The sequence below is a fragment of the Sus scrofa genome, chromosome 14 (genome assembly GCF_054392235.1).
Source record: "Sus scrofa isolate SSC_HxYL_T2T_F1_AM1 chromosome 14, Sscrofa_HxYL_maternal_Yorkshire_Landrace_v2.0, whole genome shotgun sequence".
Classification (NCBI taxonomy): Eukaryota; Metazoa; Chordata; class Mammalia; order Artiodactyla; family Suidae; genus Sus; species Sus scrofa.
In genome coordinates, this window is record NC_139396.1 from 159,883,320 (window position 1) to 159,906,157 (window position 22,838).

General features: G+C 46.7%; 1 protein-coding gene and 1 long non-coding RNA gene across 11 annotated transcripts in view; one reads left to right on the forward strand and one right to left on the reverse strand.

Annotated features, from left to right (window-relative positions):
• The window catches only part of MKI67 (marker of proliferation Ki-67), a 29,383-nt gene extending 19,728 nt beyond the window's left edge, over window positions 1-9,655 (reverse strand). For 2 of the 10 annotated variants that reach the window (XM_021073741.2, XM_021073738.2), the window contains exons 1-5: window positions 9,371-9,655; window positions 8,819-9,015; window positions 6,005-6,083; window positions 5,798-5,913; window positions 1,808-1,874 (exon numbers count right to left, since the gene is read on the reverse strand). In XM_021073741.2, coding sequence (XP_020929400.2) covers window positions 1,808-1,874; window positions 5,798-5,913; window positions 6,005-6,083; window positions 8,819-8,910 — 354 coding nt within the window. In that variant the 5' untranslated portion in view covers window positions 8,911-9,015; window positions 9,371-9,655. Of the gene's footprint in view, window positions 1-1,807; window positions 1,875-5,797; window positions 5,914-6,004; window positions 6,084-8,818; window positions 9,016-9,256 lie in introns of all 10 variants that reach the window. The other 8 variants (XM_084995926.1, XM_021073740.2, XM_084995925.1 and 5 more) reach the window with 5 other exon arrangements.
• LOC146397141 (uncharacterized) lies at window positions 163-9,463 on the forward strand. The gene is made up of 3 exons (XR_014827189.1): window positions 163-3,141; window positions 4,082-4,370; window positions 4,662-9,463. It is a non-coding gene; the product is annotated as an uncharacterized LOC146397141 (long non-coding RNA).
• Window positions 9,656-22,838: the final 13,183 nt, after the last annotated feature.

A 22,838-nucleotide genomic window follows, 5' to 3' on the forward strand; every position in this document is an offset into this window, starting at 1 on the left:
GCCGTGGGTGTGGCCCTAAAAAGCAAAAAATAAAAATAAAAAATAAAAATAAAGTTCCCAGGCCAGCGGTTGAATCTGAGCTGGAGCTGCACCCTACGCCACAGCTGCAGCCACTCTGCTTCCATAACCCCCTGAACCACAGTGGGAACTCCTCTCAGCTGATTTTTTTTTTTAAATACAACACAAGCATAAGAAACAAACTTGAAGATTACAATTGCTTACATTGAACCTCAGCGACTTTGTATAACTTTCTTGAACGTCCATGAAAGAAGAACCAAAGCTAAAAATAAACATCAACCTACACTCCAGGTCCAGAAGCCCACCAAAGGCACAGAATTCCTGAGCTTCCACTCAGTTTTATCAGGAATTGGCTGCAGGGCCCGAGGGTGGGTGGATGGAGGCTCCCCTCAGCACGGTGCTGATACAGGGAGTGAATCTAAAACCCAGACGTGAAGATGAAAAAGCAAAAGCAGTGACTGGAGGCACGGCCCCCGCAGAGCAGGGGGTGGCACCCAGCCCTCCGACTTGGTGGCCTTCTTGATCTTTCCCGGGCAGCTTCCTCCCAGCTGAGGAACAACTGCAGAATGACACCTGAGTCAGATGTCAACGTCCAATATTGCCTCGAAGGCGGAAAAAGAAGACTCTGCGGTGTGGGGGTGGGGTGGGAACTGCAGACTATACCCGAAGGCAAGTAATCTACTTTAATCATCTTCTGATTTCTTGGGATTGAATATATTGCTTCTCGGACTTTCCACCTGAGGGCTTCGTTTCTAATTTCCAATCCGAAGCTTACCAAGAATCATGCGACTGCATGGTACAAACGAATTAAAATTAAATGTACACACAATATAAGCTCATATTTTGGGTAGTATTCTATCCAACAGCCATAAAAAATCAGTCAAGTTGCCAGAGCATGTTCTAAGGGTTCAAATTCAATACTTACATCAGCACAATCTAGAGAACAAACAGGTCCTAGACCTTCGGGACCTCTTACCTGACCCACAGTCTCGCCTTGTGGTTGGCTTCCTTCCATCTAATGAACAAGCTTGAAGGGAGGCTGATGGGTGGGCTACTCGAAAGTGAGCTTTCCCCTAAAGCCGATAAGCATGAACAGTACACTTCTAGGGAACAGTACTTAGCAGGGTCAGGGATTCCAGAATCCCTGTGATAAGGCTCTTGACCCAGGGGACTCCAACCTGGTCAGACAGGACTAGCTGGAGTAGCTTTGGGAAAAGTAGGAAAGATAGGAATTTTCAGGATTTACCCAGAAGCTTCTAAGCTCCTGCTCTGTCTTCCAAGGATGGGCCCAGAGTTGCATTTTCCCAAACTGCACCCTCTGGGCAATGTCCTCTCCACTGATGGGCACAGGGCGGTAACTCCTCCAGTGTCATGGGCCATCTGTCCATCCAAACTGGAAGGCATCCTTGGTGCCCACAAGCCTGACGCGGTCACTTCAGACGGATAAAGATGGAGGAACGCAGGGACTGGGACACACGTGGAGCCGCCAGACCGTGTGGTTCTGGAATTTGAGCTGTGTTGGGTTTGTCCTAGCCGAAGGTTTGCAAAATATCATGAGATGCCCCTTGGAGCCTTTGGTGCCCAAAGCATAATGGTACTCTCATTTTGAACAAAAGAGGAAGGGGAGTTTAAATTATAACATATCTAAGTTCAGCTTGTTTTAATACCTTAGCTACACTTGCCTACTGTAACTGTAAGCCATCTTCCCGTGTAAGAAAACAGAGCACATAAAGGATCTCATATCATCACGCAAAGGCATCAGAGCCCAAAGCCGGGTACCACCCATCACCTGTTCCCGTCTCTGTCCTGGAGATTCAGCGGACGCACTTCCATTCTGATCACTTTCATTTTCATACCTGAAGTGCACAGAATGACAGACATATATTCAGATTACAGGTTTGTGACCGATGATAAAACAAACATATCTGAGTCATGTCCAAGGAGCAGGGAGCAAACCTCCGTTTTTGATCAAGATAGTGGCTGATTCATGAAAGTAGACTTCGAGTAAGGAAAGCGTTTTTACAAAAGGTAAAAGTTCTGCTGTGGCTCAGCGGGTTAAGGACCCGACATTGTCTTGGTGAGGATGTGGGTTCAATCCCTGACCTCCCTCGGGGGTTAAGGATCTGGCGCTGCCGTGAGTTGCTGTGTGCGCCGCAGATGTGGTTTGGATCTAGTGTTGCCTGACTGTGGCATAGGCCTCAGCTGCAGCTCCGATGGGACCCCTGGCCCAGGAATTTCCACTTGCCGCAGATGCGGCCATAAAAAGAGAAAACCCCGTAGGTAAATTCCCTGGTTTCTTTGGGAACACTGTGGTCAGAGGCGGGGACCCAGACGGATTTCTGAACACTGACCAGCCTGGGATTCAGCAATATCCTTGAGCCCCTCGGTGCTGGAACCAACTGCACGAGAGCAAAATCGGGTGTCCGCTGGTTTTCATCCATGAAAACCATCTGATGGCGTCTGAGTGGCGCCTGCCGCCTTCATCGCTGGGATGGCCACTCCCTTCAGGGTAACTACAGAGCCCTACTGTATACTCCAAGGTCACCGCAATCTCTTCGGCTTCCCACTTGCTCCCTCTGTGTCTGAACAATCCAGGCCCCTCTTATGAAGATGGAAAGATATCTAGCAAGAGACACAGCTGTTCCAACAGACTTCAGGTATCCTTTCAGAGAATGACCTTCTATACTGCAGGCTGAACGTGTGTCCTTTGAGGAGATGGCCTGATTTGAATGTAGATGCCACCTAAGCAAGATGTGAAGCAGCCAAGCAGCTGCATCTGTTTCTCACGGTACCAGAGGCCTTCTTCCTAAGGTCCCGTGTTGGAGAGATCTAGTCATCTCAGTCTTAGCTTGAGCAGCATCTCACCTGGGGGAAATGCTTCTGTTCCCCATTCCTCCTCAAGTATTTCCTACCTAGAGGTCTCTGTTCACTAAAAACAGCCTTGAGAAATGAAAGCGAAGTCACACACACACACAAAATAATTCACAGGGAACGAAACGACCAGGATATTTATTCAAATGATCCATTAGAAAATTACCTATTTAGGAGTTCCCGTCGTGGCGCAGTGGAAATGAATCCAACTAGGAACCATGGGGTTTTGGGTTCGATCCCTGGCCCCACTCAGTGGGTTAAGGATCTGGCATTGCCGTGAACTGTGGTGTGGGTTGCAGATGCGGCTCGGATCTGGCATTGCTGTGGCTCTGGCGTAGGCTGGCAGCTACAGCTCTGATTAGACCCCGAGCCTGGGAACCTCCATATGCCGCAGGTGCGGCCCTAGTAAGACAAAAGACAAAAAAAAAAGAAAGAAAATATGTGCCTAATACAAATGAACATAGTAATGAAAAAGACGGTGTTTCCCTTAGCAGAGTGGATGACAAAAATGAGACGCAATTTAAAGACACAAACAAGATGAAATTACAATGATGGGAAAAGATACACCATGCGAACAGCAACCGGAGGAGAGATGGAGAGGCTGTGCGAGTACCAGACAAAATGACTATAAGATAAAAATCACTCAGAGACCGTGCCAATTTTATAATGATAAAAGCATCAATTGAAGTTCCCACTGTGGCACAGCGGGTTAAGGATGTGGCGTAAGGTCATAGCTTCAGCTCAGATTCAGTCCCTGGCCTGGCAACTTCTATATGTTGCTAGTGCAGCTTTAAGAAAAAAAAGGTTTTCTATCAAGATAAACCAAGTACACCTAACAGCTGGTTCCAAGGGACCATCGAAACCTTAAGGTTTAGGAAAGTCAAAAGTCATGTGACTCAAAAATAAGAAAAAAACTCTAGTAGGAAATCTATAATCAAAAGCCTTACTAAAGGTCTAGGACTTTTCAAAATAATACTTAATAGGGTTTCATACACCAAGAGGAGGTAATTCTTTTTTTTTTTTTTTGGTCTTTTGAGGGCTGCACCTGTGGCATGTGTAGGTTCCCAGGCAGGGTCGAATCGGAGCTACAGCTGCTGGCCTACACCACAGCCACACAGGATCCGAGCCACGTCTGCGACCTACACCACAGCTCACAGCAATGCCAGATCCTCAACCCACTGAGCGAGGCCAGTGATTGAACCCGCATCCTCACAGATGCTACTCTGTTTCGCGAACCACTGAGCCACGACGGGAACTCTGATAATTCTGGGTTTAAATCCATACCGTGGTCTCAAAATAGAGGAAGCAAAAACTGACAGAGCCAAAAAACAAAAAGAAAAAAAAATCGTAAACACATGATTTCGACTCACCTGTCAGAGTCACTAAGAATCAGACACCCCACCCAGTGGCTGTGAAACACACGTTCTTTTCAAACACACAGGACAGACTGGCAAAAAACTAACCATATCTGATCATAAAAAGCCAGCCTTGGAGTTCCCGTTGTGGCGCAGTGGTTAAGGAATCCGACTAGGAACCATGAGGTTGCGGGTTCGGTCCCTGCCCTTGCTCAGTGGGTTAACGATCCGGCGTTGCCGTGAGCTGTGGTGTAGGTCGCAGACGCGGCTCGGATCCCGCGTTGCTGTGGCTCTGGCGTAGGCCGGTGGCTACAGCTCCGATTCAACCCCTAGCCTGGGAACCTCCATATGCCGTGGGAGCGGCCGGAGAAATAGCAACAACAACAACAAAAAGACAAAAAAAAAAAAAAAAAAAAGCCAGCCTTGACTCCCTTCAAAACCGAGACATTACTCAAGTGTCCATCCAGAATGAATAAATCGTAGAAGTGTAGAATTGTGTGTGTAACCGTGGGTATTATTTCACGGATGCATTAGGCGGTGAGAAGGAACCAGGACCCCCATGCTCTGAATCCCACACCCACGGGGGTAGAACTCAGTTACAAGTGGATGCTGTTTAGTAAAGGCAGACAAAGCCGCAGTGATTAGAGATGCAGGTTTAGGCAGCACAACTCCCAAGACTCTGATGCTCTCAGAAAAGCCACATCAGTGAGGGACAGGAGTAGTGGTGCGAAGACGCATGGGGAAACTTCTAGAAATGCTGCTTCGGGCTGGGGTGGTGCATTAGTTCTCCAAGGCTGCCGTGACGAAATGCCACCCTGGACGGCTCCACCAGGAGAAGTGGATTTTCTCACGGTTCCAGAGGCCAGACGTTGGAGAGCGGGGTGTCGGCAGGGTTGGTTTCCTCGGGGCCTCTCTCCTCGGCCACGGTCACCCTCTGCTGCCTGGTCACCTGTCGTCCCTCTGGGCACCTGCTCGCCTGGCTTCTCTGTGTGCCAATCTCCTCTTATGAGGACACACCGGTCGGATTGGATTAGGAGCCAACCTAATGGCTACCTTTTAACTTAACTGTCTCTTTCAGGGGGGCCCTGTCCCCAGACAGTCATATTCTGGGACCTGGGGTTGGGGCTCTGACACATGAACTTAGGGAAAGCCCAATCCAGCCCATAATAGGCGATAATCACGAGGCTTGTTCATCTCGTTTGGTATCTTTCTCTGAAGGTGTGTATTCCACCTCATGTTACTGCATTTTACTTTAAAATTAAAAAGTAAAACCTACGCCGTTGCACAATGCTCGCAACAAAACAAAACTCCTTAAGGGGGTGGGTCACCACCCTTGGAGCTGTGTGCCCTCCAATCCTTGATCTGGAGCGCAGCACGAACCCCACTGTCATTCCTTCTAGAGCCACACGATTTTAGATAAAGACGGGGCTGGGAGTGACGACCTCAAACACTGGGACGTTCACCGACAGGAAAGAATCGGAGATGAACGGTGAGGCCAGAGGACGGGGAATCCAAAGGTCTGGTTCAGTTTAGCCCACTTAGCGATGGCTTACCTGAAAGACCGATCGACAATGGTTATCACGTCTCCATGCTTCAGCGGCACAGGTTTCTCAATAGCAGATCCATTCACTTGGGTTGGATTTGTGGAACTGAAATTAAACAGCACTGCCTGCGAGTAGAAAAGAGAGGAAAACACGGAACTAATACAGGGACACAAGGTGCAACGTTTTCAAAAGTGGACTTCCAAATCCCCCACTCACCTCCTGATCCCTGATTTCAATTTTGCAGTGTTGTTTTGACACTACAGGAAGCTGAATACGAATGTCACACTCGATAGCCCTTGATTCGAAAGAATAAAGACGGTTTAGTTGTCACAGAGTTTCAAAAGCACACCAGTGACTCACAACAAAACACCGTTTGGCTCTATGTTTGGTCTATAAATCTAACGAGAGAAAGGGAAGGCAACTCAGGCAGTGTCCATGAGCTTCATATCTTGCCCACGATTTTTACAAGTATTGCTTAGGCAGCTATTTTAAATCGCAAAAACCTAGAGTACTTAGAAATAATTTATCATGGACAATGTTACAATACAAAATTGAATTACCTTTTACTAAAATGTATCTGCTTATAAGACCCAACTAAAGGAATACTTTACATCAGTTTGGAGAATAATTACTTTTAGTACTCTGTGCTTTTTTTCCTTAAAAAAAAAAAAGGCATGTATATTTACTGGTACTGCTACGTGTATTTAACGTTCACGTCATCACCAAAAGTGCTGTATCTTATGCCAGCACCTCTCTCTCTGCCTCAGTTTCTTCGTGTAAGAAGGGGACTCCACTGGCACCCACACCACGGGGCTCTTCAAACAATTAAATGAGCTACTCGCGTCTGTCATGTGCCTGGCACACCGTACATGGCCATAACTTGTGAGCTTTTTATTGTTTTAAAATGACTATTAACCAACCAAGTCACAGGGTTCCCATCATTACAAACACTCACCTACAAGCCACCACTACAAATGAGCCAGCTGCAGCTGGCTTTTTACACAAAGCTAATGTCAGCAGGGAGAACCAGAAGAGAGAATCCCTAAAGCTGCGCAGAAACTAATCAAAGGCATCCTGAGCAAGGCTCCTGCCACCACCCCGTGGTTTTATATGTTTGAACAGACTCTTTGCCTCCTCTCGGTTCCCCAGATGAGCCTCTGGACTCTGAGAATATCGCTTCCTATCCACGTCATATGGCCAAACACTTATGAATGGGTTTCTAGATGGCAAACCTTACATAAAAATAGACCTAATCACCACAGGGCAGTGACAGAATTACTGCCTTGTGATTCCACAATGTTCTTTATTTTTTTGCTTTTAAAGAGGGTGGAACCTATGGGAAGTAAACAGCTACTTTAAGCCAAAGAGAATTTGACTTTTAGGAATCCGAACATCTCAGAAAGCAAGAGGGAGGGAGAGAGACTCTCAGTAGAACTGAGAATTCGCTTGACAGGAGACAGTCAACAAGAATCACTATAGTTCAGAAGGTCTTGTCGGGGGGCAGGCGCCTTTGAGGCATATGGAGGTTCCCAGGCTAGGGGTCGAATTGGAGCTGTAGCCGCCGGCTTACACCACAGCCACAGCAACGTGGGATCTGAGCCGCATCTGCAGCCTACAGGACAGCGCACAGCAACGCCAGATCCCCGACCCACTGAGCAAGGCCAGGGATTGAACCTGCATCCTCATGGATACCAGTCGGATTTGTTTCCACTGCACTACAAAGGGCACTCCTACATCAGTAGTTCTTAACTTCGGCGCTGTTGGCATCCCGGGGCCAGACGATTCTTTGGAGCAGGAGCTGTCCTGTACACCCTATACACCGCAGGATGCCTGACAGCACCTCTGACCTCTGCTCCGAGGCCAATGGTGTGTGTCTCCCACGATGCGACATGAAAAAATGCCTCCAGGCTTTGCCAAACACCTCCTGGGGGGCAACCCGGCTCTCAGTGCATAACCACCACTAGGTATGGACTCCAAATCCAATTCTCTGGCTGATGTTTGGATTGAACTACGGCCGGGTGCTAAACATCGATCACCTCTTAGAGGCCGGACCCCACACCAGGCACCAAGCACTTATTTCTTAACCAGACAGTCCCTGCCCTGGGGAGCTTAGCAGTGACACAGACAAGCCCAAGGCTCCTCCCACATGTGGGGATAGGAAGACAAGGGCAGCGCTCACTCAAGGCTTCTTCTCGGGGAGCACTGATCCCCTGTGTGAAAGCTGGAAAGGAATTGCTCAGGCAGGAGGGTCGGAAGGACATTCCAGTGAGAGAGGTTCAAACGGCCTAAAAGCACCAAGCTGAGCCGGAGCTTGGACTGTTGGGAGTGAGGGAGATCACAGCAGAGGTGGGGGCAGGAGGACAGGGTGTGGGTAGAAGGGGGCCCAGGTTGCACAGGGAGAGCGACCTATCATTTGCCTAAAAGATCACAAGTTGGAAATGAGGGGGGGGGGGTGCGATTACTAACCATGCCTGTTACCCTGGGACCAGAGTCACTGCCACCACCAACACGGGAAAGAGAAGATCTCAAAACACAAGCAGAAGAATTTCCCTCCCAGGGTCATTGAACCAAAAAACAAACAAACAAACAAACAAAAAACCCAACCAGCCACGCAGACTCCTTTCTTCATTTCATTCTTTTGCTCCATAAGAACCCCCAGTAGCCAAGGAATATCAGGTTTGGAAACATTTCAAATGAACACAGTGACCTTCGATAGACTGCCTGAAATGCAGCAGGATTCACACTTTTCTCCATTTATAGCTTTTTAGCAAATCAATTTTAAAATGTTTGTTTGATTAAAAAAAAAACAACAACTGTATAAACATCGTCTTTAAAATTCTCTTCCACGATAAACAACCGGTCACACTGGCAATACCCAGGAAGTCCTGAGCGAGCTTGAGTGCTGACACTAGGCATAGAGCCCTGGTATCTAGTCTGTTAATCTGTGATTAGTAATATTAATAAATTAATAATTAATAAATAAAAAAACCCCTAAAGTGTCTAAGTTGTCCGCATGTACACAGGGCTCACCTTCCAAACAAGCAGCTGCTGAGGCTCAAAGGAAAGTGGGGCCCGTCGACCCCACTCCTTTTGATGGTAACAAGGCGTCTGGTAGGACCCATTTTCTAAACAAGAATTGGAGTATAATCCGTAGAGGAAGGCCAGGCATCGGAAGGTTTGCTGAAGCAGACTTACAAGCCACACTTTGACTGCACTTGGACACGCCACTGAGCAAAAATAAAACACAACGGAGGCAGGGGGGGTTGTTACTCCAAAGCCAGGAGCTAAGAGGTCACTTGTAAAAAGTCACCAACTGGAGTCGCTTGTACTATTCACCGATGCCCCTGCAGTCCTGACCCACAAGGTACAGGACCCCTGCGGAAGTCCCAGCCAGGCCCTGGCTCCCCCACCCCGCACCCAGTGCCCCCCAAAGACCTGCGGCCGGCAGGTCGCCCACCAGGGTCACACCTCCTGGGAGGTCCCACCGAGATCCTTCACCAGCGCCCCGGACCGAGCCGGGCGCAGGCCACGCTCCCGGCGCCGGTCCCCGCAGATCCCCGAAGCGCGGCGGCTACGACTCACCCACGACGAGTCTCCTGCACCGACAGCAGTGGGTCCACCGCCCGTCCGCGCGCCGCCCGAGTCCGCACGGGGAGGAGCCGGCGACGCGTCCCCTCGCGTCTACCGCCCGCCCCGGGCCGCAGGGACCTGGCCTCCGTCCGCGGGCCCGCGCCCACCTCCGCCGCGGCCGCAGTGCCCGCTCCCCCCGCCCTCGCCCTCGCCGGTGGCCCGCTGGCCCTGCCCAGCTACCTCCCGGAGGTGCCCGGCGTTAGCGGCTTGAGCGCGGAAAGCCGCCGCCGCGCCTTCCCGATTCAAATGAAAACCTCGATTCAAATTTGGCGCTAAGCGCTGCGATTGGACGCAGTGGCAGGAGACAGACCAATGGGAAGGGGCGGGGCGGGGCCAGAGGGGCGGGCTCCGCGGGGCCGAGAGGGGAGGGGCGGGGCTGGGGTTCATCCGCCGAAGACGCCCGCGAAAGGGTCCTCAACCCCCACCGCAAGCGAAGGGCGGGAATGCAAACCGGTCCCACCGCTGCAAAACCCTTCTGGCCTCGTTTCCCTTAAGGACCAAATACAGTCGTACAGTTAACAGTGGTACGCAGTGTACCACTCGGTGGTGGAAGGCTTTAACATTTTTAAAGTTCGTTTGTCTCCTTAAGATAACCAGTTGTTTATAAGCGATTTCTTGTGTCTTTTCCCAGTTTCACATAAACTGTTCTCTTTTAAAAACGCACTAAGAAGATCACGGTTCTCTTTTAAAAACGCACTAATATACACGGTGTTCCATCCTTTCTGTTCTCTCTTGACTAAACCCCAAGGATATTCATATAGAGTATGTCTTCCTCTTTTACTTTCTCTTCGATAACTGCAAAGCATTCAGCTTTAGAAACCATTATTTACTTAATCATTGCCGTCGCCATACATACAGGTTTACAAAGATTTCCTATTAGAAAAAAATCTCCAATTAATAAACCTTATGCATCACGAAGTGGATGAATTGTAAAATAATTAACCCACCGTATTCCTCCACGCGCCTGATGGGACAGGGTTGGGGGGGTGAGGGGAAGGAGGGAGCCTTTGCGGGCCATCAGGATGTGAACTGGGAATGCAGACCCGCCCGCGGGTTCCCTACCTCCAGCTTGCCTCACGCCCTTTGGAGCTTGGCTTTCCTTGATGGGGAGCTGCTGTTCTCACAGCAGGGGCTGGGGACCCCAGGGTCTCTTTGATCCTTGCAGGAGGTCCAGGAGGTCCAAACCACCTTTGTAACAACAGAAGCTCCTTGCCTTTTTCACCCTCATTTCTCATGCCTGTAGGGTAGGGTTTCCCCAGGGCAGAAGCAGAAGCAGAGGTGAGAACCAATCTTTTACCAAATCAGATACAATCAGAGAGATTTGCAGAAATATAAAATAATGCTGCTCTTTTCACTAACTTGTTTTGGGTAATACAGGAATTTTTCATAAAAAGATATTTTACCTGGAGTATGAAATGGCTTCATTGCTTCAAAATGAATTGGTGAATTGAAATTTTTAAGATCATTCAGTTAATAACCTATATAAAACAAAAAACTCTTAGTAGTCCTCAATGATTTTCATGAGCGAAAAGGGACCCTGCGACCAAAAAGTTGGAGCCTTTCTGCTCCTGAGGGAAAATTCGGAGAGAGATTGCCTATGGGGGTGCGGAAAGGTGCCTAGAAAAACAATGTCAATACGTGGGACTTCCCACTCCTGTCCACTGTGACAGGCGAATGTGGGTCGAGGAGATGCTAGATACTGCTACCCTTTTGGGGGATCAGTTTCATTTCTTTCTCCTTTACGCCATCAAAGAAAGCTCACCCCCATCAACACAGTAAAATGCTACTTTGTCACTGGAACTACTGCCTGTTATCAGGACTGTTCTGTGACCCTGTAGGGCAGCCTAATTAGAACTAGGAGGTATTTGATTTCCTGTGGAACAATCTTGCAAACCCCGGCCACACAGAGGTTCAGTTCTCCAGAGAGCAGGGAGGGAGTTACAGGAAAGCTTCTCTGACGGTCAGAGGGGAAGCTCCGATGTGCGGTGGGCCCTCTCCAAGCGGTTGGATAACAGGCTTGAGCAGTGGTGTTTGCTGGGGAATCGGAAGCTTGGCCCCCGGCCTAAGATTCCGTTAAAGCACAGGTCTCGCTCCCAGGAGGAGAATCTGTTTTGCAGGCCTGGCATTTGAGCTCCACCACCACCACCACCACCACCGCTCACGCCCCAGAAGAGGGGTGGGGGCAGCGAACCCCCTTCCTGCAAGATCTCTCTTGAACGGGACCTGGTATAGGGACCCCGCAGTTAAAGTACCTCTGACGCCTCCCGCATGGACCGGGAAAGGCTTTCTAGGGGAGTCTGCGGACCTAGGAGGTTTTCTGAGAATCCATTTCTAAATTCTCACAGTCCACGGCATTCAGGCCTGATGTCAATCAGCCCCAGCCCGGGACAGTGTCCCTAGGAGTCCCGCCCCTGGACCCCTGTCTCCCTGGTCCCTCCTCCTCCCGCTCTCACCTGCCAGAAAGTCACGACATGGCATTGCCTTAGGCAATAAAGGGACATTCCAGCAATTTCCTTAAATCCCACGCCCATCTGCCCGATTGGAGCGTGTATTTATTTTCTGTAAGTTGAGTATATATTTAGTATCTATCACATTGGAGACCTTTGTGTTGTTTGGTCATCTCTGTTCCGGGTAAGTAGTACGCTTTGTCGTCCCTGACACCCGGTCCTGCGCGGGGCGGGGGTGGGGGGGAGGCGCGAGGAAGGAGGGCCGGATCGGGACCTCCAGGTCTTCTTCCTGGTCCTCTGCGCCCCACCCTACAAGTTCCATCAGTCCCGGCAGGTCCCATCCTGGCGTCCCTGAAACCGCACCGGGCAGGTGCTCCGTCGGAATCTGCAGGAAGTCTCGGGTCCCAGCCCAGTGCCCCGGCCCGGGACCCTTGGGCTGGCTGCAGGTAGGGGTCGCGGAGCGCATTAGGGAGGCCCAGACTCCCAACTTCACTCCCCAACCTGTCTCTTAATTACCCGGTTCTTCCAGCCAGCCTGCCAGTCAAGGGAGGCAACTGCCTTAAAGTGTGCATTGGGGGTGTGGGCAGGAAAGGCAGCTCAGGGGTCCTTCTAAAGGGATCTGACTTGCTCTCCTTCCCATTTGCCAGCCGCCCCGATGAGACCCTGGAGACCTTTCAATGTCCAGTTACTGTCAACGCCACCACTCACCTCCAGGTTCTGACCTGGCCCAGGCACCTGCCAGGCTCCAACCTCCAGCCCCAAAGCTGAACTGGCTTCCAAGGGACCCAAACCCCAGATCACCTGGACTCCCTGGGCCGAATCCCAGTCTCTTCTCACTCCAGTTGGTAGCTGCTCTCCTCCAGCATTCCCCTTCGCCAGCGTCCCACAGCTGGGCTGACCAGGTGGCCCGTGGGACTGCCCATCCCTGACTTTCCAGCCTCCCACTCAGTTCCCTGGGTCTTCCTTCCTGCCTTGCCTGGGAGGCCAGCTCCATCTAAGTCCAGACACACATGGGATGCCTCCATCCCTCCCCCTTCAAATTTCTCCCCAGCCCTTTAGCCCCAGCTCTGCTATTACCTGGCTGAGCTCTGGATCCCAACTCAAGACCCTCTGCACAAGATCTAATCAGTGAGCTGCTACAAACAGACCCCCGATCCTGTGACCTCCTGGCTCATACCCCTCAGAGGCTGCTAATTGCCTTCAGAATTGAAACAAACTCCTGCCAGGAACTTTGAGGCCACAGTGACCTTGGTCAATTTGATCCCAAATCCACGTCCACGCTCAAGCCTCCTGAGTTTGTCCTTCCGCAAAGGTGCCAGGTCCTCCTAGCCTCCAGGCTGCTGATTCTCCCCCTCCCTCAGATAGAACTCGTGCCTGGGCAGATAAACTGGAGGTGGGCTTTGCAGCCTGCATGGACCACAACTAGGACAGACAATTTAAGAGTGCACCTGGAAAGGAGTCACTCTGGGTGTCCCCTAAGCAGGAAGTACCTGCTCAGCCAATCCCATGTGCCCCACGCCTGCCTGTGATTTGATCCATAAACTAGATTTGGGGGACTTATAAGCTAAGAGAACATAATCTGATTCTTAATGACTCTGGCAGGTGAGTTGAAATCATGATTTTTTGTTTGTTTGTTTTTTAGCTCTGTCAGTTTTTGCTTCCTATACTTTTAGGCCATTTTATGGGTTTAAATCAAGAATTATCAGCGTTCGCATCATGGCTCAGTGGTTAAAGAACCCGACTAGCATCCATGAGAATGCGGGTTCAATCCCTGGCCTTGCTCAGTGGGTTAAGGATCACAGCATGGCCGTGAGCTGTGGTGTAGGTCAAAGATGTGGCTTGGATCCTGTGTTGCTGTGGCTGTGGTGTAGGCTGGCGGATATAGCTCTGATTAGACCCCTAGCCTGGGAACCTCCATGTGCCTCGGGTGTGGCCCTAAAAAAGACTAAAAGATAAATGAATGAATGAATAAATAAATAAATTTTTATTTAATTTTTTTAATTTTTAATTTTTATGGAACTATCATTGATTTACAATGTTGTGTTAGTTCCCAGTATACAGCAAAGTAATTCAGTAATATATATAACTGAATATGTATATATATAATTTTTAGATTATTTTCCATTTGCGGTTATTATAAGATACTGAGTATCCTTCCCTGTGTTATATGGCAGGTCTTTGTGGGTCATCCAGTTTTCAGTTTGGATTTTTAAACTATTGGTAAGGTCGAATATTTTCCCTACCTGTTTCAACTTTTCACCCTTTTTACTTTGGGGCAACCCTCGTTCTTTCCTTAAGTGTCTGTTAATATCTAGAGTCTTCCTTATCGATTTATTTAACAAATATATAAATCCTCGTTCTGCAGAGTTAGTAGAATTTTAAAAATCAGTCCTAAAGCCAAAAGAGTACTTAAAGTCATTGCTGGATTTCTTGGACACATGTGCGTAAAAAATAAAACTCTCCATCTCTCTGAAGAAATTCTGTGCGAGGCTGGCATGCATGGTGGGGGCAAGGGAGAGAGAGGATCAAAAAAGTTCTCTTCAAAGATGACCCAAAAGCCCGTGGTGGGAATCCCAGATCAGGTCACTTGAGTATAAAATGGGAAGATAAAAGTAAATGAAGGGTAGAAAAGTCATCGGGTCCTTGATCCCGGGATTCCTTGAAAGGACATTGGATTCCTTGATCTCTGTCCAAGCAGGGCTTTACGTCAAGTGGGGGACAGTGGTTTACACACAGGCAAATGACGGTGCAGGGCTCTGCCAGCATATAGAGATGCTCAAAAGATGCCGAGTGAAATCACTACTTCAAAGCGGAACTGACAGGGAAGGAAAGGATTTTACTGGGGAATGTTATTACCTCTAGCTGTGTGATGGTGGGTCACTGAACTGGATAGGTAACTGATGACATAATATAAAAGATCATTCTTTCCATTGTCAACTGTCCGAATAACTAACAGCTTGAAACATTCAATTCTGTGATCTTCATAATTCTGGGATTCCCAGGGCCAGATGGTGCCCTTGAAAGCACCTTCTAGTGTCTCGTGTCTTCAGTATCGAAACTCTTCTGGAACCGTGTTTTAGTGTCTGGTTTTTACAGTATGAAAGGAAAGACCTGTGACTTTAGGTTTAGAGATTTAAATTGCTCGAGAACAGAATTGCAGCACTCTAATAATTACTTTAGTCATGTCTACCCTGTTGTTTTGTAATTGTTTAGCTTTACCAAAATCTTTAAAAATGATCAATGATTATTTGTATGTCATTATTATAAGATTATATAATCCTATATAAAGTCCTCATTATAGTCTTAACTAAAATTTTGCGTTTGAAAGACTGGGCATTTCTGAGTAGGGAAAGGTAGATTCAGTTCTTCCAGTTTTTTAAAAAACTGTCCTTTGCCTATGTCTTCTCATAAAGGAAGTTCTTTTCTGAGATTTATAGATAAGTCAGTAACAAGGCTTAAATATTTTCTTTTTTTAATTATTATTATTTTTTATAGTTGTTTCCCCAATACAATTTTTTTCTACTGTACAGCATGGTGACCCAGTTACACATACATGTACGCATTCTATTTTCGCACAATATCAGGCTCCATCATAAGTGACTAGACAGTTCCCACTGCTACACAGCAGGATCTCATTGCTAATCCATCCCAAAGGCAATAGTTTGAATCTATTAACCCCAAGCTCCCCAACCACCCCACTCCCTCCCCCTTGCCCTCAGCAACCACAAGTCTATTCTGCAAGTCCATGATTTTCTTTTCTGTGGAAAGGTTCATTTGTGCCTTATATTAGATTCCAGATATAAGTGATATCATACAGTATGTGTCTTTCTCTTTCTGACTTACTTCGCTCAGTATGAGAGTCTCTAGTTCCATCCATGTTGCTGCAAATGGCATTATTTTGTTCTTTTTATGGGCGAGTAGTTTTCCATTGTGTATATATACCACATCTTCCTAATCCATTCATCTGTTGATGGACATTTGGGTTGTTTCCATGTCCTGGCTCTTGTGAATAGAGCTGCAATGAACATGCGGGTGCATGTGTCTTTTTTTTTTTTTTTTTTTTTTGTCTTTTTTGTTGTTGTTGTTGTTGTTGTTGTTATTGTTGCTATTTCTTGGGCCGCTCCTGCGGCATATGGAGGTTCCCAGGCTAGGGGTTGAATCGGAGCTGTAGCCACCGGCCTACGCCACAGCCACAGCAACGCGGGATCCGAGCCGTGTCTGCAACCTACACCACAGCTCACGGCAACGCCGGATCGTTAACCCACTGAGCAAGGGCAGGGACCGAACCCGCAACCTCATGGTTCCTAGTCGGATTCGTTAACCACTGCGCCATGACGAGAACTCCCGCATGTGTCTTTTTTAAGGAAAGTTTTGTCCGGAGATATGCCCAAGAGTGGGATTGCTGGGTCATATGGTAGTTCTACGGATAGATTTCTAAGGTACGTCCATACTAATCTCCATAGTGGCTGTACCAGCTTACCTTCCCACCAACAGTGCAAGAGGCTTCCCTTTTCTCCACAGCCCCTCCAGCACTTGTTATTTGTGGACTTATTAACAATGGCCATTCTGATGGATGCAAGGTGGTATCTCGTGGTAGTTTTGATTTGCATTTCTCTAATAATCAGGGATGTTGAGCATTTTTTCATGTGCTTGTTGGCCATCTGTAGCTCTTCCTTGGAAAAATGTCTCTTCAGGTCTTTTGCCCATTTTACAATTGGGTTGTTGGCTTTTTTGCTGTTGAGGTGTATAAGTTGCTTGTATATTCTAGAGATTAAGCCCTTGTCAGTTGCATCATTTGAAACTATTTTCTCCCATTCTGTACATTGTCTTTTTCTTTTCTTTTTGGTTTCCTTTGCTGTGCAAAAGCTTGTCAGTTTGATTGGATCTCATTGGTTTATTTTTGCTCTTATTTCTGTTGCTTTGGGAGACTGACCTGAGAAAATATTCATAAGGTTGATGTCAGAGAATGTTTTGCCTATGTTCTCTTCCAGGAGCTTGATGGTGTCTTGTCTTACGTTTAAGTCTTTCATCCATTTTGAGTTTATTTTTGTGCATGGTGTGAGGGTGTGTTCTAGTTTCATTGATTTACATGCGGCTGTCCAGGTTTCCCAGTAATGCTTGCTGAATAGACTTTCCTTTTCCCATTTTATGTTCTTGCCTCCTTTGTCAAAGATTAATAGACCGTAGGTGCCTGGGTTTATTTCTGGGTTCTCTATTCTGTTCCATTGGTTTGTCTGTCTGTTTTGGTACCAGTACCACACACGTCTTGATGACTGTGGCTTTGTAATATTGCCTGAAGTGTGGGAGAGTTATGCCTCCTGCTTGGTTTTTGTTCCTCAGAATTGTTTTGGCAATTCTGGGTCTTTTGCGGTTCCATATAAATTTTTGGGTCGTTTGCTCTAGTTCTGTGAAAAATGTCATGAGTAATTTGATAGGAATTCCATTGAATCTGTAGATTGCTTTGGGTAGTATGGCCATTTTTACAATATTAATTTTTCCAACCTAGGAGCATGGAGTATCTTTCCATTTCTTTACATCTTCTTGAATTTCCTTGATTAATGTTTTATAGTTCTTGGCATATAAGTCCTTTACCTCCTTAGTCAGGTGTATTCCCAGGTATTTGATTTTTTGGGGGTGCAATTTTAAAAGGTATTGTATGTTTGTATTCCCTTTCTAATATTTCATTGTTAGTACACAGAAATGCGACTGATTTCTGAATGTGAATCTTGTATCCTGATTTGCTTTGCTGAATTCGTTGATCAGTTCAGGTAGGTTCTGGGGTTGAGTCCTTAGGGTTTTCTGTACACAGTATTGTGTCATCTGCCCACAGTGACAGTTTTACTTCTTCTCTTCCTGTTTGGTGCCTTTTATCTCTTTTGCTTGTCTGATTGCTGTGGCCAGGATGTCCAGTACTATGTTGAATAGCAGTGGTGAGAGTGGGCATCCTTGTCTTGTTCCAGATTTTAGTGGAAAGGCTTTCAGATTTTCTCCATGGAGTATTACATTTGCTGTGGGTTTGTCATAAATGGTTTTAATTATGTTAAGGTATGTTCCCTCTATACCCACTTTGGTAAGAGTTTTGATCATGAATGGATGTTGGACTTTGTCAAATGCTTTTTCTGTATCTATTGAGATGATCATATGGTTTTTGACTTTTGTTAATGTGGTGTATGACATTGATTGATTTGCATATGTTGAACTTAAATATTTTCTTTAGAGGGAGTTCCCATCCTGGCTCAGTGGTAATGAACCCTACTAGTATCCATGAGGATGCTGGTTTGATCCCTGGCCTCCGTCAGTGAGTTAAGGATCACAGCATTGCCATGAGCTGTGGTGTAGGTCACAGATGAGGCTCGGATCCCTCATTGCTGTGGCTGTGGTGTAGGCAGGCAGCTGCAGTTCTGATTTGACCCCTAGCCTGGGAGCTTCCATATGCCATGAGTGCAGCCCTTAAAAAAAAAAAAAAAAAAAAAAAAAGCCAAAAGACCAAAAAAAAAAAAATGTATTTACAAATATTTACAAATAATACACTGACAGGCAGCCCAGTTTTCAGACTCCATGCTTCCCCCTGGGTGACAGGCTCCAGATGAACAGGACAGGGACTACTAGATGCAAAGCTTAGAGGGGGACCGTGTGCAAATTAGGGCATCGAGCAACTTGAAGAAAGTACAGGCTGATCCGGAACACTTGTTGCTAAGAACTAAAGAGGAACCCCTTGGAGTGTGACGCTAAAAAGGCATGAGTCCTAACCACCTGTCTTCATACTATGGAAAACCCCTGTCACCCAAGTAATAGAGAAATGAATTGCAGTGGAATGTCACACACACTTTGCAGAACAAAACAGGAAATGGCGAGGAGGTTAATTTCCCTAGAGAACAGTGAAAGCCTACCAGGAAGACGCAGGTCCGCAATGAAACCTTCAAGTATAGAGGCTGCAGAAACATGGTCTTGAACCTGGAAGAACGTGGGTGTGGTGGCTCTTCGTCCTTGGGGTGATCCAGCTTCGAATAACCCAAGACTGAAGACACCTTTGGAAATCCTCTGTGTTGAATATTAAAATGTCAGGGTAAGTACAGAACTAAGGCTCAGTACTGGTTTTAAGGAAAAGAATATCTTTCATAACGGGTATATGCTCCAATAATGTAGACATAACACAACGAACAGTGACGGGGGTGGGGTCGAGGGGAGAGAGTATATGGAAAAGAACAGAAGTTCTCTGAGTGCTTTCTAGGTATGAACTGGGAGTCAAAGAACATTACTTAAAATTAAATATTGGGAGTTCTCGTTGTGGTGCAGCAGAAACGAATCCAACTAGGAACCATGAAGATGTGGGTTTGATCCCTGGCCTCGCTCCCTGGGTTAAGGATCTGGTGTTGCCATGGGCCATGGTGTGGATCACAGACACAGCTCGGATCCTGTGTTGCTGTGGCTGTGGTGTAAGCCAGAGCTACAGCTCCAATTGGACCCCTGGTCTGGGAACCTCCATATGCCAGGGGTGCGGCCCTAAAAACAAAATAAACAAATAAATAAATTAATTAAACATTGTGTCAGAGGAAGTTTTAGCTAATTTTCTTTCTTTCTTTCTTTCTTTCTTTCTTTCTTTCTTTCTTTCTTTCTTTCTTTCTTCCTTTCTCTCTTTCTTCCTTTCTTTCTTTCTTTCTTTCTCTCTTTCTTTCCTTCCTTCCTTCTTTCTTTTTTCTTTTTTTTGGTCTTTTTGCCTTTTCTAAGGCCGCTCCCACGGCATATGGAGATCCCCAGGCTAGGGGTCCAATCGGAGCTGTAGCCACCGGTCTAGGCCAGAGGCACAGCAACATGGGATCCGAGCCATGTCTGAAACTCACACCACAGCTCACGGCAACGCCGGATCCTTTACCCAATGAGCAAGGCCAGGGATCGAACCCGCAACTTCATGGTTCCTAGTCGGATTCGTTAACCACTGCGCCACAATGGGAACTCCTTAGCTAATTTTCAAGAAGGCTCATATTAAGAAACCAATGGACTTAAAAGAAGAGCCAAATATTAAATAAAGTTGTTAGTGTAAGTGTGGTCATTAGACCATAACCTCAAATACTCTGAAATCTCAAAACCTACCGACAAGAGAGATAGGAGTTCCTGTCATGGCACAGTGGTTAACGAATCTGAATAGGAACCATGGGGTGTAGGTCACCGGCTGCAGCTCAGATTTGACCCCTAGCCTGGGAACCTCCATGTGCTGTGGGAGCGGCCCTAGAAAAGGCAAAAAGACAAAAACAAAACAACACAACAAAGAGAGACAAAGAGTACAGAGAACATAGTGAAAGACCACATAGCTGTATCAATATAGTTTTAAAAATATAACAGGACTGGAAGTGCCCATTGTGGCTCAGCAGAAACGAACCCGACTGGAATCCACGAGGTTTCAGGTTTGATCCCTGCCCCTGCTCAATGGGTTAAGGATCTGGTGTGGCTGTGGCTGTGGTGTAGGCCAGCAGCTGCAGCTCCAATTCAACTCCTAACCTGGGAACTTACATATGCTGCCGGTGCCGCCCTGAAAAAGAAGAAGAAAAAAAAATATGTGTATATAACAGGATTGGTATCAAAGGCACCAGTCAATTCAATAACTTTAAGTAGCCTATCTAAGCCCAAAGATTTTAATATTTCTGTAAACTTCTAGGAGTGATTGCCTCCAAATATTATCAAATGCAAATGGTAAACTGGGAGAAGTTGCATATAACATGCTTTATTCATCTAAAAAATGGGCCTATGAATATATTTGCTTATTTGATCTTATTAAAATTAAACAATATAATATGGTGTATATATATGTATAATACACATATAATGTATAATACATATGCTGTAACATGGAGGAGGAATCAAGGAGAGAAGCTAGATTTCTCTGACTGTACCTTCTTTGATAGACTTGACTTTTGAATCCTATTAAGATTTATATAAATATTAAACCCAATTGAATCAGAGATCTAGAAAACCCTAGAAGTAGAAATTCAAATGCAACTGTCAGGCAGCAACAGAGCCACACAAAGAGCAATAATTTAAGGTCATTTAAAACACAATAATTTAACGGTACCTCCGTTGGTAGTCATTCCCGAAGGACATCAATACACGGAAAATAATATCGAGCAGGTTTCAATAATTTCATTGGTAGGAATATTGATATCATTATTCTGACCTTAGGATAATGGGATGGCGCAAAGAGGTAATTATGTGGGCATCACTAGAGGGTTTTTCAGCCTAAGAAAACAAGAGGGCTATAAATGTGAAATCAAAGAATGAAGTGTTCCGTAAAGAAGGGACCCTCGCCTCAAATGAGATTTGTCCCCAGACTGATGGCACCCCATCCCCACGCCACCCAGGGTGGGAACGTCTCAGGATTCACTAACGGAGGTCTCTGGGGGAGCAGGGCGGGCCTCTCGCCAGGTCTGAGATGGCTTGAGAGTGTGGAGAGGGACTCTGGCTTGGGGTTTTACTGTGGTCAGGAGTTGGGCCAGCAGGTACGTGAGCTGGAGGCAGGGCTTGTGGGGGGCGGCTGAAGGAGGGAGGAGCGTGGATGGGGCCTTTCTTATCAGCTCGCTCAGAGGTGGGGCAGCCAGCAAGGGGTGCGGCTTAAAAGTTGTCTGCAGGCAAATATCAAAAAATAGAGTCGGATTCCCTATTACGGGAAGTAACTTTTGAAATGCGCGTGTCAATAGGAACTCAAGGAATATTATTTCTTTTAAGATGTGGATGTGAAGACATGGTTCCTGATACATTCACAGAAAAGACCTTGAACGTGCCCAAGAGCTAGGAGTGTCCCTACCTCCTAGATTGTGGTCTCTTAGTACTGTGTCCTACGCAAAGAATCCAGTTTCCTTATAGACGTGGTAAATAAAAACCAAGAAAACTAGAAGTCATCCCCAACACAGAAGGGAAGTGCGACTTAAAACCACGCTCACCAGAAGGGCCACAATGAAAAGGTTAGAGACCTGAAAATGCTGGGGAGGGCGTGGTGTTTTCAGGACCCTCAGATGTGGCTGCGGGAATACGAGAGCACATGGAAACTTCCCAGACTGCGCCTTCCAAAGCCAAATATACATCTTTCCCTTGATGCAGCAATGCTCCTCCGAGGCATTTGCCCAGGAGAAATGAAAGCATGTTGCCACATGCTTAAGACTCACTTAAGCAGCTTTATTCAGCATATGTGAAACCTGGAAATAATGCAAATATCCATCCTCAGCGTATTTCCTAAGAGGCTATGTTACAGCATAAGCTGTGTTATAGTCACCTGGTGAAACACTGCAAAGGAAAAAAAAAAGAACAGAGTCTTGGTGTATTTAAGACGTGGTGACTGAATCTCAAAGAACGTTATTCTTTGGATGAAAGGAGTTAGACCCAGATGAGTACGTATTGCATGTCCATTCGTGTGAATTTCTAGAACAGGCGAAACTCCTTTATGATAATAGAAGTCACCAGTGGTTTCTAGTGGGCTGGGTGGTGGGGAGACTGATGACAAGGGGGGCAGGAAGGAACTTTCAGAGGCAATGGAGACGTTTCCTACGTTGATGATGTGACGATTGATGGATCACACAAAGGTTTGTATTTGCCAAAACTCTCAGAACCATTCGCCTGAAATCTGTATGTTTTGGTATGTGAACATTTTTTATCTGAATTAAAAAAGCATTTCAAGAGCAAACAAATGCAATGTATGGGCCTTTTGGGACTTGGTTTGGAAAAAAAATCAACTGTTAAGCACAGATCAGTGAGGCGGTTAGAGAAAGTTGGAGCACTGAGTGACTATTTGATGGTCTAATACTGGATGATATTAAGAGACTTGGTGTGATGATAGTACCATTATTGTGACAATGGTATTGTTATGTTAAAAGAGTCCTTGACTGTTAAAGAGACATGCTGCACGTTTGCAGAGGAAGGGACAGGATGACTGGGATTTACTTCACAATAACCCCGGTGGAGGAGAGGGGTCGAAGGGTCCTAGGAGT